Source organism: Schistosoma haematobium, chromosome 1 (assembly GCF_000699445.3).
Source record: "Schistosoma haematobium chromosome 1, whole genome shotgun sequence".
Taxonomy (NCBI): Eukaryota; Metazoa; Platyhelminthes; class Trematoda; order Strigeidida; family Schistosomatidae; genus Schistosoma; species Schistosoma haematobium.
Window position 1 is genome coordinate 63,249,865 of NC_067196.1, and position 14,159 is coordinate 63,264,023.

Below are 14,159 nucleotides of genomic sequence, written 5' to 3' on the forward strand. Positions count from 1 at the left end.
TCTCAACTGCTAGGTCTTAACGGCCCGACCAACAACGATGGCGACGCCGCTAACCTTCTGGCAGCCCACTATTCTCAAACATTTCAACCGGCTGACATCAACTTTATTGACGACAGTTTCATCTCCAACTCCACAGGACTTTCTGAAGTGGACCTAAGCGCTGACTTGGTGTTCCGGAAATTGCAGCACTTAAGACTAGACACTTCTCCTGGCCCGGATATGGTTCATCCTGCCATACTGAGGGAGGCAGCCTCAATCCTGGCAGCGCCGCTTAGCGTGATGTTTTCACACTCGCTTAGCCGAGGCAAATTACCGGAAAACTGGAAGTTGGCTTACATCACACCAATTTTCAAAGGTGGTCGACGCAATGAACCTTCAAGTTATCGGCCGGTGGCTCTTCTGTCATTACCTTCAAAACTCATGGAGTCCCTGATATGCGACGGTTTAAATGACTATCTACTGTCCTTAAATTTCTTCTCACCCCAACAGCATGGTTTCAGGAAGGGTTACTCTTGTATAACCAACCTGCTGACTGCGGTGGACAAATGGACAAGCATCCTCGATTGCAAGGGAAAGGTTGACGTCATTTACCTTGATTTCTCAAAAGCTTTTGATAAGGTTAACCACTTGTGTCTTATCAACAAGCTCAAACGACTAGGTATCAAACCACCTCTAATCGATTGGCTTACTTCATACCTAAAAAATCGACACTTTAAGGTTAGGGTTAATTTCACTTTATCTCAGGCTATGGAATGTCCTAGTGGGGTCCCCCAGGGCTCAGTACTAGGGCCTCTTCTCTTCTTGATCTACATAAATGATCTTCCTCAACAGGTAACGTCAGACTTATTACTTTTTGCCGACGACGTGAAACTTTGGAGAGAGATACGCAACCAAGACGATACACAGGCACTTCAGGAGGATCTGACGCGACTTCAAAGTTGGGCAGACGATAACGGACTTAACTTTAACACTTCAAAGTGTAAAGTAGTCCATCTGCGACATGTCGCAAACTACAGTTACAACTTAGGAAACTCCTCTCTAGTAGTATCCCAAGTCGAAAAAGATTTAGGAGTCCTGGTGCCCTACGATTTAAAGTCTTACGCTAACTGTGACAAAAATGCCTTCCGAGCAAACCTTGCACTGGTAACATTGAAGCGCATTTTTGGACAGTTTGACGGACGAACTTTCCATACAATCTTCAATAGTTTCATCTGTCCCCATTTAGAGTACGGAAACATAGTACTCCCCCCTCACTCCAAAAGGATAAGGACACCCTGGAGCGTATCCAACGGGGAGCCACGAAATCAGTTCGAGGACTCAAATCTAAGCCTTACGAAGAACGCCTCCGTTCACTAGACCTTTACCCACTAGAATATAGGCGTCTTAGAGGTGATTTACTAATGGCTTATAGTATTCTTAACACTTCTGGACATCCTCTTAAACACCTACTTAAGCTTAGTTCGAATAATAACCTAAGGGATAACACCCAGAAACTGGAAACACAACATAGCAAGACGGAATGTAGACACAACTTCTACTCCTTAAGAGTTGTCGAATTCTGGAATTCGCTGCCGGCAGAGCTAGTCCAAGCGACTTCTCAGGAGTCCTTCAAGAGGCAACTTGACCTATTCTTAAGGACCAAGGACACAATCACATTATGATTTACCAATTTCTTTTCCTTTTTTATTGTTAACATACCTAGGTTCCTGCCTGGAGGATTTGTTGATCCCCTGCTACTAGATACGGAAGCCTGTTAAGCGAAAGCTTCTTCTATTCCGTCCACAACCATTTGAACCATTTGAACCATTTGCCGCACAAAGCATTTGGGACGGTACCACGATACATATTATGTGGAAACCCTCAGGTACTATAGTGTAACTATCTTCTTAAGAATTAGATATACCTGGTTATTATTATGATCATACGAAAAAGCGTTACTTTAAAATTGAGAATCATGGAACACCTGGATTTGTTACGCAAAAGGTGGTGGATACCTACTTTGCCAATTCAGAAATTCAACGTAAAGTTGATCAAATGCTTTCTATCCGCAGGAGAAAATTTCTGAACATTCTTCAATTGTTGAGTCGTCGCGAAACATCAAATTCACTCTCTGTTGATGCTGTATGTACGTCATTTTATTATTCATCCTATAATGATCAATGCCATTTTGCTATGATGTACATAATTTATTTTAAAATATTTGTCTGCGGGCAGAACCGCAATTTAACCGCTTAACTGCCTTTAGCGGAGTGTTTTTGTTGTTATTTAACTGTAGACTCAATGTCTCATCACTAATGTCATTAGTGATAATTATATCACGTGATATAACTATTGACCATAAATAAGAATAGTCTGTGTAATCTAGTGAATTTAGAAGTCCAAGTAGACTAGAAAGAAACAGTTATCTGTCAGTAAATGCAATTTAATGTATCGTAACACTTTTGTATTAGGTTTTTTCCTCTTGATTAAAAAGTACAATACAGTAGTCAGGTTTTAAATATATAAATTTATTTCTCAGAACATTTAGCCATACTGAGAATGTTTGTGCCAATCACCCATCACTTTTAATAGGTGTTATTGAAATGATATGAAGCTGACTTGAGAAACTGTCCATGACATCGAATTATTTGATGCGAATAGCAGAACATGAATAAAAAGTTATAAGTTGTCGAGGAATTAAACTTTGATATCAACATTATCCAACTTTCTATTCAATGAGCTATCAATAAAATAGAGTTAGCTCAGAATTCATGTTCGTATGAAAATTATACAAGGACGTTTGGGACGGCTCCTTCTATTTGCAAATTCTAAATGTTGATACAGGAACAGCCCGTAATAATACGTGCCTAAGATAATATATTTAATTGTCAGCACTTCTTGCCTTTCGTTTCGAACTGAATATTTTATGTTATCTTTTCTTCATCTTAATGATATACTCATTGTGTTAATACTAACTGTGGCGATGTACATATTTCGTTGTTCATGTCTGCTAACATACCAGCTTCAATATCTTGACTACGTTGAATTTCAAGCAAATAACATTTGATTAAAGGCTAGTAAAACTTGTCATCTTGTATGAACTGCCAAAAGGAGGCTCTTTGTTCACTAGTAGGATAGTCAGAATCGTCTGCCTGACTTACATTTCTGCCCCTGAAAATCTCCATTTACTGTTTACGATTGGATTAACATAATTTTATTTGCAAATTAGTTACGTGTAATTTTTATTTTCAAGAGAGGTGAGATCATTAACTTTTATTAGACTGTGGGATAATGTAGGTTTATTTGCTGGTCTAAAAAATCCTTTAATTAGTTGTTCGTGGTTTTAGGTGGTACAACTGACGACCAGTATTTATAGTGAATTATTATGCGTCACTTCGACTAGTATGGTACTTAATTTAGTGTGCGGATAAACCTTCAAACTACATCTCAAGTATTCACCTCAATAATGCTGTTAAGGAAGAGCAAAGGGGAGTTTATCTGTTATGGATGATATCCTCTTGCTTTTAAAGGCATCTATTTCATTAGTAATTTCTTTATTGCATTTTTTAAAATAATGTAGCCTTGGTATTTTAATAACTCACTCATATTACTTTTATGCAGATACATGGCCACACTGTTATATTAGAAACAAAAAATGTAAGCAAACGATACCAGTAAAAGGACAGATCCGTAATGCTTTGGTGTATTCCAATAATAATTCACTTTACACAATCAGTTCCAATTCCCTGACAATGTTTACTTTCAACTGGGGTGTTTGCGAATCAGTCGATAAAAATAGTATGAGATTCGAGTTATCTGAAACAAGTAAAATACTTCCCACCCAACTGGGATGCTTTCGTTTTATTGATATCTCCTGGTATGTTCCGGGCAAGGAGCTCGCATTGTTAACTGAGAGTGCATCGGGAGGTTGCTTGATAACTCTTAAAATTGCAGGTAATTATTCTCAATAAATATACACAAATGATTTTTTAATCTCTTGCATTTAATGCAAATATCAAAAAGCGAAGTGTATATTATTGTTTCTTAGAGAGACAAGCAGAACCTCAGCACAGAACCTGGCATAGATTTGCATCGGCTGAAGTTGCTACACCTTATTAGTAAAGCATCCTTCAAATGCTCAGGTCACCGTTTTCATAGACTGGTGTTGTGTCTCGTTCTGACTATTAACATTGTAGGAATATGTAGACACATAATTGTCACAAATAAACGCTATTTTTTTGCTAGATTAATAACATGTTTTAAACATCTAAATGACAGTTCCCGCAGTTCATATTCAGAGCATGTTGATGTTGACCATTTGTCCATTCAGTTTTCAGTCGATGCGCAAGATTCGTTATAACCCTTCGCCAAAGTTTAGTAATCATATTCCAGATTCAGGCACCGGGACTTTTGAAGCTCTAAGGTCACCTAGTGGCGTTAAACGAATAGTTATACATGAATATGTCTACCTTAATGACCATTAATTAGAGTGTTTATAGTTAATCAAATCAGTCTTGCTGATTCAGCATAGGATATGTGTAGTGAATTTACAACATAGAAATGGGTTTTTAGATGACTGGGCTGTTGGGATAGACTATTGAAGGAGAGAAGATAGTTAAATATTTAATATATTAAAATCTGTGTATTTCCCTATTTTCAGAATCATTCACAGTGGCTCAGATGCATTCACTTTTTACTTTCCTCTCGAGCTTGAATTCTAGTATTCTTCCATATATACCTTTCCTGCCTATCCTTGCAAACCATATTCCTAATGTGATTTCGGTTTATTTAATATTCATGTTATTTTCACGTCATCGTGCTAATATGGTACGGACGAACACATACTCGTGCCAGTTTACATTATTGATGACTCACTGACAGTTCTGTACTTGATTTGTAGGAAATTAAGGTACCAGTTGCAAGACTCATGGTTGAGTGAACTCACATGACTCTTAGGATCTACATTTTTCAACCTCTCAACTAGCAATGATCCAGTACCCGATAAGCTGTGATTTCACCACATTCTACTATATATATCTAATACCTAGACCATACAGTATTAATTCAGTCATAAATTTATTTTCTCCAACATAAAATTATTCATAGATAATTCAATTGATAGGACAAATTACCATATAATTTTCCATATTATATTATTCACCTGTTATTATTAGTGTCGCCCAGTTTATGAAAGTATAATTCAACTTGGGAAGGGCACTATTTCCAAAAACATTTTTCCGATGAATTTGTTTATATGTCTACAAACGATATAATTCTGTTTTTTTTCAATCCTTATATTTCCAGGGGAAAATCACGCATTAACTTCGCAACTGTCTGTTCCGTTTAATCCTTCCCTTTTTCGCTTCTGTACGTCATATTTAACACCTACAGCTACTGGTAATCTGCACAATTCTCGTTCTGTAAATATTATGACCAGAAATGAAATATGTATAAGCAACTACAATTATTGCATTCCCCTTTATGTGTCAAATACTTATAATCAGTTGTCCAGACGGAGAAATAAGATGATTTTCACGGCTTGTTGTGAAGCTTCAATATGGAAATCATTTAATCCTGTCAAGAAATGTATCAAATCTGTAAATGGTCGACAACCTCTTATGTATGTGGCGGGTGTGTCTGATTCCAAAGGCTTTCTATCCTTAGTTGAACCATCTTTAACTCCTCATAAAAACATTCAGTTAATCAACTATCATGCAGGTTATTGGACTACGCTCGCACAACGTATTCCTACAAATACAAATTTAGAAGTAACTAGCTTACAATGTTTTGGCACATCATCTGGTGACCGATTAGGTCTGATTGTAGGTCGTCGATGTGGTCTGATTGAATTGTGGGATGATCGTTTTCCTAATAAACCAGTGATTGAATACTATGGTTCAGACGGTTCTACCTTGATGTCGGTCTCATCTCACATCCCACCTTGCCCAGTTATTGATCCTGTCTTACAAACAACAATCGCTAGTCCGTTATTACCAAATCATCATATTTGTATATGGGATTTACATAAAGGTGATGTAATTAATGTCTATGAATTATCACATCGTTTATCTCAATCAGTATCTTGTGCACCTCCAATTATAATCCACCGGACAAGTTGGAACAATCAATATGGGTTAGTATGTAAAGGACCTGCACTTTTAGCTCTAGATGATGATTACGTTTACTGTTTTAATTAAGATCCTGCACACAGATACACGTATTCTTTTAATAACATGCCTTCCGATTTAATTGGTTGTCTGTATAGCTTTCGTTATGAACTGAAATTAATTGGGAAACCATTTGACCCTAGTTCAGTAGTCTAAAAAGATTGTGCTTACCTCAAAGCGGAATATATTGACATCGATTTCATGTGGGGTCACGAATGGGCACTTCTGAACAGTTTTAAAATAGGGTGAAACAACTACTTGATTCTCGTCGAATATTAGTGGTTCTTTAGATGTCAGTTTATTCAGAAAACTTCCTTCAAACTGATTCTTAGCAGTGTTCAAAATCTACTGCAATTTGGCTATGATTCATTTGTTAATGTAAATAGAATTATTAAATAATCAGTTAAAACTACCTTCTATTTCACTTTAAAATATAATTTTAGTATCATTTATATCTACATTTAATTGATCAGGACAGTTGTTCCTAAATAAAAACATTTTGGAACAAATATAAGATTTATGTAGATATCAACAGTAATATTGTCCTCACTTTTCTGATTATACTTTGTTTGTAAGTGTTTATGGTTCTTTACAAAATAAATCCTACTGTTGCCCAGCGTTTCGATTATTGTAAATAAAATCTAGAATTCACTTGTCACTTTACTTTTTCAAACTACAAAAACTTTTACGTAATCTTAGAAACTGTAAAACTATGGGATAAATTCAACTTTATGAACAAATGAGCAAAGATGGATACTGGCCAGCAGTGGAATCCAGGACATGTGTTTCATCCTATTTGGGATTTGTTAGCTGGATGTGCCTGTATCCCAGAGTTGATTTTCACCCCGGGACTCAGTCTCTTGTTGGTATATGTGCATCCTGTGCAGATTTCCTCGATTTTACCTTATGTCACAAGCCCCCAAATGCCCTGGTATGTCCGAGAGTGGGGAAAGTCAGCTCTCCCTCTCGAAATGCTCTCACATGGCCACGTGCACACAACCACTGCCAGGGAAGTCCTACTCACTGCCTTCTCGTGGAGGGGCTGTTGTTTACGAAATTGAGAGGACGAAAAGCGTATGTCTGGCGCTTTAACCGGGTTGGTGGACACGAAAAGTCTACCTAGGAGAGTTGGAAAACCCTGATTCCAAACCAATGGTGCACATGGGCTCTAGGATCCCAAGGAAACAAATAGCATATGAACCTATTGTTGGTCGCCTGCTAGCATGGAACTGCATCTTCATAAGTTGCTCCACTGTCTTGTGGGTTAGACTGTCAGGTCAAAGGCTTGGGATGTGCCGCCCCCAAGAAGACCACTTGCTTCGGTTTAAGCACCCGGGCAGTATCCCAGCCCTCATATAAATCGAATGATTTATGTGGTGCATATTTGTCTTGTGCCTCATTGTACCAATGTTTATGTGTTTAAATAAATAAATACACAGGCTTTATAAGCAAAGATAAATAGTGGCTAGCAGTGGAATCAAGTATGCTTGTTTCGTCGGGTGTGAACATCAGTCAGTAACGACGTAGGACTTCGTACGTACGTTCATCAGTTCGAGTTGCCACACCACATTAGCACAGATGCAGTGGTCGATTCAAATCCCGTAGTGGTAGAGGTGGTAAGCAGTAATCGGAAAGATTAGGGTTTGAAGATGTTATTTAAAGAGTATAATCCAGTGAAATAAATTTGGGAAGAGAAAAAAAAGAGACAAGGAGGAATAAGGAAATCAAACTTTGGGAGAACACAAAGAGTGGATGCACCTGCGCCATTGCAAACGATTTTGAGCCATGTCATTCAGGGTCTCTAACCATCGGTTGCTATCATCTCGCTGTCCCCAACCAGGTAGTCTAGACCTACCAACATGACTCAATCCACTTGTCAGTGACTTCATGGACTTGTGCCATGTTTTGGTCTGGCCGCCCCTAGCTTTCTTCCAACCTACTCCTATACCACTGAACATCGCACGTCGAGGCAGTCGGTTGTTAGGCATGCGTAACACGTGTCCCAGCCATCTCAACTGATGAAGTTTCACTAATTCATCAATTGATTTGCCATCCTTACCTAGTACCCGTTTCCTAACAACTGCATTACTTGATAGTTCCAGGATAGTCGAGCAATGTTTCGAAGACACCTATGATCGAATACTAGTAACCTACGAATATCCTCTACTCTTACCAGCCATGTTTCACTGCCATAAAGTAGGACGGGACGAACTGCTACGCAGTAAACACGTCCTTTGGTTGATAGATGGATATCTCGCCTACGCCATAAATGACGCAAGTTGGTAAAAGCTAGTCGAGCCTTCTGTATCCGTGCTGAGATTTCGTCACACACCATACCACAAGGGCTGATGAGACTTCCAAGATAAGTGAAGCGACCGATACGCTCAATTACTTCCCTCCCTATCATTAGTTCGGGTGCCAATCCAACCCAATCCTGAAACAACATTTTACATTTCGAGGGGGAGAATCGCATCCCGAACATGCTTGCATTGTTGCTTAGAGTGGTCAAAAGACTGCATTTTGTCGGCGTCTTCACCAAATAAAACTATGTCACCAGCATATTCTAAGTCAACAAGTGAACCTCCTGGTAGAAGTTCAACCCCTGGAAATTTAGACGAGGAAAGTGTTATCTCTAAAAGTACGTCGACGACAAAGTTGAACAAGAATGGAGAGAGTGGGCAGCCCTGATGAACACCACCTGAGGTAATCAATTCTGATGACAGTTCGCCATAAGCTCTCACTCTACCAGTTGTGTTCGAGTAGAGAGCCTTTATAAGGTTAATGTACTTCTTTGGTACTCCTTTCAGTGACAAACACTGCCATAGAACCTTACGATCAACAGAGTCGAATGCTGCTTTAAGGTCGAGAAATACTACCATTGTGGGGCGTCTGAACGTGCGTCTGTGTTCTAGAACCTGACGTAGTGTGAATATCTGGTCTATACAACCACGTCCAGATCGAAAACCAGCCTGATTTTCTCTAGTCTGCCCTTCACGAGCTTTAGTTAGGCTCGATATTCACTATAAAATTAAATGAAGGTGGATAAGTTATGTGCCATTAATAAACAACTCGGTAATCAACCTCGAATATATTGAATTCTGCAGTTGAAATGAAGATGTTCCACGCTTTTGCCGCTATATTGACCTGGTGGTCGGGCTTACCTACCGAGCTATATTTGGCACAGTCGTCCCTCAAGGTCCTAACATGCCAGACAGATCTGTTGAGGAACGTTAACATTAAAAGCAGCAAACCCAAGGTTCGAAGGTTAAGTTGTACTGCTGACTGTACAGGGGTGTGATGGCAGTAGCGTGTTTCCCAAACACATATATAGGATCCTAATGTGGTCATTCACTTGGCCTCACCTCGCCAAAACGGAGAGCCGATGAGGCAACCTCCGTGTATCTGGCGACCCGACGTTTAGTTCTCGTGGACTGGCGGGTATAGGCATAGCACTAAGTATGATGGTAAAGCAAGTACTTTTGGAATGTTTCCTTGTTAACAGTCGCATATATGCTGCCTGGGTAGACGGCTCCATGAGAACTCAAAAGGATGGGGACACACGTCATTGCCTTTTCGTCAGTTCTGCCCACTCTCCGACTGATTGCAGCCCGGAGGAAGTGAAAGATGAATTTTACGGGAAGCTTTCTGAACTTTTCAAAAAGCTAGACTCTCAAACATAGTACTCGTAGCAGTCGACTTTAATGTCCAAGTAGGTAGCTTAAACCAAACAGAACGACATTTAGGCGGGTATCTTAGTATTGCGGCTCAGCAAACAGATAGCATAATATGAGACATCGTCTAACATTACGACCCCTTGCACGAAACCAACGATGGACTCAAATAGACTATATTGACATCAGTGTTCGTTGGAGAGGCTGGATAGAAGATTGTTGCTCATTCTGGAATACCTGCTTGGACTCCGACCATCCTCTAATACGGGCACGCATCTGCTTGCACCTCACTGGACGCGGAAAATCCACAGTAAAAAGACCCATTAGAATTGAATTGAGTAATGAGAAAACAAAAAGTAGGTTCCAGGAACAACTGAGGTCACAATTAGGTAGTTCTGAAAACGAGACTGACCCATATGTTGCTTGGAAAGATATCAAAGCAGTTGTGGAAACAGCGGTGACATCTGTTAGTGATTTAAACCAAAGGGTTACAAAGAACCAATGGATTTCCTCTAGGTCTGTTGCACTGATGGGTTCTCGTAAACTCGTTCCATCAGGCTCTGAACACGATGAAGAACGAAAACAAATCAGATCTAGGTTAAACAAAAGTCTAAGGAACGACTGTGGGCAGTGGTGGGCAACGAAAGCAAAAGAGACGGAAAAGGCAGCGATTGTAGGTAACGCAAGACAGCTTTTCGGACTAATAAAAGAAACTCAAATTAAGAAGTCAAGTGTAAGTGAGACTAATTCAGAAAAATACGACACTTATCTGCTCCCAGTCCAGAAGTTTAGGACGATGGGCAGAACATTTTAAGGAGCGATTCAGCTGGTCTTCAGCTACTCTACAACTACCCACCATTCCCAAACAGTCGAGTCGGAGGTTATAGCGAACTGTCATCTGACATTACAAACTAAAGTGGTGTCAGGCAAGGCTGTCCACTATCTCCATTTTTGTTTAATTTCATCACAAGCCGACTGCTAGAAATAACGTCCTCGTCGACCGAATTTTCAGGAATCGATCTCCTACCAGGTGGTGTACTTATCGACTTAGAATACGTAGATGACATAGTCCTGTTTGGTGAAGACGCTGATAAAATGCAGTGTTGTGGTAGCACTGAGCAACAATGCTAGAATGTTTGGAATGCGCTTCTCTCCCTCTAAATGCAAGTTGTTGCTTCAGGACTGGTCTGCATCAACACCTGAACTAAGGATAGGGAGTGAAGTAGTCGAATGCGTCGACAACTTTACTTATCTTGGAATTCCAATCAGCCCTAATGGGTTGGTGTCTGACGAAATCTCAGCACGGATTCAGAAAGCTCCTTTGGCTTCTGCCAGCTTACGTCACCTATGGAGAAGGCAAGATATCCGTCTATGAATTAAGAGACCAGTATACTGTGCGGCAGTTCGTTGTGTTCTTCTTTATGTCTGTGAGACGTAGCCATTACGAGTAGAGGATACTCGTAAGCTACCAGTATTTGATCACAGGTGTCTTAGAAATATTGCTCGCATCTGCTGGGATCACCAGGTAAGTAATAGTGAGGTTAAACGCAGGGTATCAGAGGGTGATAGTAAATCATTTGATGAGGTTGTGAATCTTCATCGACTGAGATGGTTGGGCCACGTGTTACGTATGCCCGAACACCGATTACCACGACGTGCAATGCTAACCGGTGTTGGAGATGGTTGGAAGAAAGTTAGGGGCGGCCAAACCAAAACGTAGCATCAGTGCTTGAAGTCACTAACTTGTAGTCCGAGCCATGTTGGTAGATGCAGACTACTTGGTTGGGGTCCGCGTGACTATCGTAACCAATGGTTGGAGACTCTTGGTGACATGGCTGAGAATCGATCACAATGGCGTCGGTGTATACACTCTTTGTCTTCCCTTAATCTGTGAGGTTAAAATTGCTTTATATCTTCCTTTCTGTTCTATATTTTTGTACACAATCTTTTTTAATATATTACTACCGCTGGAGTGACTACTTCTATGAATTTGGTGATCATCTTGTGCTGATGAGGTGTGGCAACATGGACCTACGTTGTAGCTGACTGACTGTCACTTTGGCTTATTTCTAATAGTTGTGTTACTTCTCTAAATAATGACTCAAGTAAGCATATGATAAAGCAACGGAAATATATTTTGAACACACGTGGAGTAAAAAAAGAAGAAAATCACAGAATCTTCTATATGAAGAAGTAACTTTGTCATAATATGGGATTCAATATACTTTGTTCCTTTTTCATTCAGTTAAAAAATTCCAAGTGATCTTAGAATTAACAGGTGTAATTTATCTCCATAGTAAACTATCTTCCATTTATTTTGAAGAAACAGACATTATTATCGTTAATGTTTGGCAAGATTAGTCTACATAAGAGAATATTTCTCTTTAATTTACCTATTTGTTTTATTTTAGAAGAACATTTTCTAAAAATTATCTGTGTTGGAGTGGCAGTTGGTTATGTATTTAATGACCTTAGCGTTGTTGTACGTCTTAAATTTGTTGACCTTTCCGTTTTGATTGTACTACTGTTAGTACCAGAAGTGATTTGACTTGAGGAAACAGCAGATGAAGATAGTGTATCCTTATTGGCTGTTAAGGATGTATTCGATCTCAGCTGGAATAAATAAAGTTAAATTGATTTGTTAGACTTTATTTGGGAAAAAATATATATTCAGAATAGGTTTATGCATATGTCTGAAAAAACAGGAGCACAAGTGCTGCTGAAGTCATTGATAAGATACAACAGTCAGTTGTCTAGTGAGTCATTACTAAATATTGAGTAAAAGTTATTACCCTAGTTACGTGGGCATGACGGTTTACTATTTTTGATGTGTCGCCATCTGGGAATGTATATTCATTACGTGGGTTGTGAATTTAAAATATATAAGACACTTAGTTAGGCGTTCTAGTTTTCTGATTGCTGCATTAAAAACAGCTGAAATATAATTGGGCTGCCGGTCAGTAGTGAATTGAATATCAAAGCTAATGAACTCGTTAACATAGGAAATTCCCAATATATGACATATTTATCATAAAAGAGACACCTTTAGAGCAATTTAAGGTCATCATAAATTGAATATTATATATCAGTTTTTTATCTGAGAGTCGACTGTTTTTTCTGTATTTCAACGACGGATAATTTCATAATTTTATCCTCGCCTGTTGATGAAATGATTCATGTGCAGTGACCATATTTTCAAATGATTCCAAACAACCTCATCTAAAACTGGAGTTCATATCTGTAAACTCCAACAAAGAAATATGCCAAATAATCAAACATACATAAATATAAACTGGTCTTTATCATAATACTCCGACAATTTACACTCATCTTGAAAATCAGCAAGAAATGTGGACATAGAGTAGTTAAAGCAGAAAATTTATCATTAGTAGGATTTTTTCAACTGTATTTTGCTGTTAATAATTAGGTGTTGGGAAGTTCTGGACTTTCACGGACGTAATCATTTAGTTCCACAAGACTCCGCCACATCGTTAATAAGAATCACTACTTAGACTGGGTGATACGTTATACTTGACAGTTTTGGTGCTAGGAAGAATACTGGAGTAGGGATGTTTCATTTCAGCCTCATTGTTTCGGAGAAATTATAATTTTTGGGTTGATTTTGTTTAAAGGAATCATCTCCAGGAAGTGAATTCACACAATGCCAAAAACGCTTTTTCACTATACTTATAGTTTACAAGTTATTTTGATTCTTATAAATGTTGAACTAAGCCATTTTAGAGAAAGTATGCTCTAAGTGACAGTTTTTCACATTGAAGAAAGTGTATATTAACAAAGTTAATTCATAAAAACGTGTACGTTACTCATTTCTTATTAGCTTAAAAACTTCATGAAGGTATAAAATAACGAGTCAATATGATTCGGTTTATTCTTACTGCATAACATTAGTTGCGGAGTTTTCAGAAGTTACTGCATCAGCGTACAGTTGATGTAGCTAAATTACTATACATATGAAAAACGATGGCAAGCATAAATTTAATCTAGTGTTAGGTAATTAGATGGAGTTTGTACGAAACCATGGAGCTAGATTTTTATCAGTTAATCCTCATCCTGAAGGCTTACCAAAGACTTGACATCAAATTCGATAACCACTAAAAATTATACAAACATGATGTTAGTTACTGCTAAGCGATTAGGTAATACTAGGTTAGTTTATACCAGGGGTTGAGATTAAATGAAGAATCATCAATAACAAGCGAGCAACGAAGAGTTGTCTAGCTTTTAAGACATCTCTTTCTCTTTACATCAAACTGAACATGCTTGTAAATTGGCACACACTGTGTAATCATCTCCAGAATACATATATACTAGTAGTCTTGGG

At 38.7% G+C, this 14,159-nt stretch overlaps 2 protein-coding genes across 3 annotated transcripts in view; one reads left to right on the forward strand and one right to left on the reverse strand.

Annotated features, from left to right (window-relative positions):
* The first annotated feature begins 1,816 nt into the window (after nt 1-1,816).
* On the forward strand, nt 1,817-6,804 carry MS3_00010185 (uncharacterized protein). 2 transcript variants are annotated; one of them, XM_051218547.1, is made up of 4 exons: nt 1,817-1,864; nt 1,898-2,125; nt 3,601-3,933; nt 5,284-6,804. In XM_051218547.1, exons 1-4 carry the CDS (start codon nt 1,849-1,851, stop codon nt 6,174-6,176), a joined length of 1,470 nt encoding a protein of 489 aa, XP_051074773.1. In that variant the 5' UTR covers nt 1,817-1,848; the 3' UTR covers nt 6,177-6,804. The 2 variants fall into 2 exon arrangements, with proteins under 2 accessions (XP_051074773.1, XP_051074772.1); XM_051218548.1 differs by having other exon boundaries at nt 1,898-2,121.
* A 5,467-nt stretch (nt 6,805-12,271) lies between these two features.
* PPP2R5D_2 (Serine/threonine-protein phosphatase 2A 56 kDa regulatory subunit delta isoform) overlaps nt 12,272-14,159 on the reverse strand; it is a gene marked incomplete at both ends in the record, with an annotated part of 31,493 nt that continues 29,605 nt past the window's right edge. Inside the window, one exon of the mRNA XM_051218549.1 lies at nt 12,272-12,430. Coding sequence (XP_051074774.1) covers nt 12,272-12,430 — 159 coding nt within the window. The remainder of the gene's footprint in view (nt 12,431-14,159) is intronic.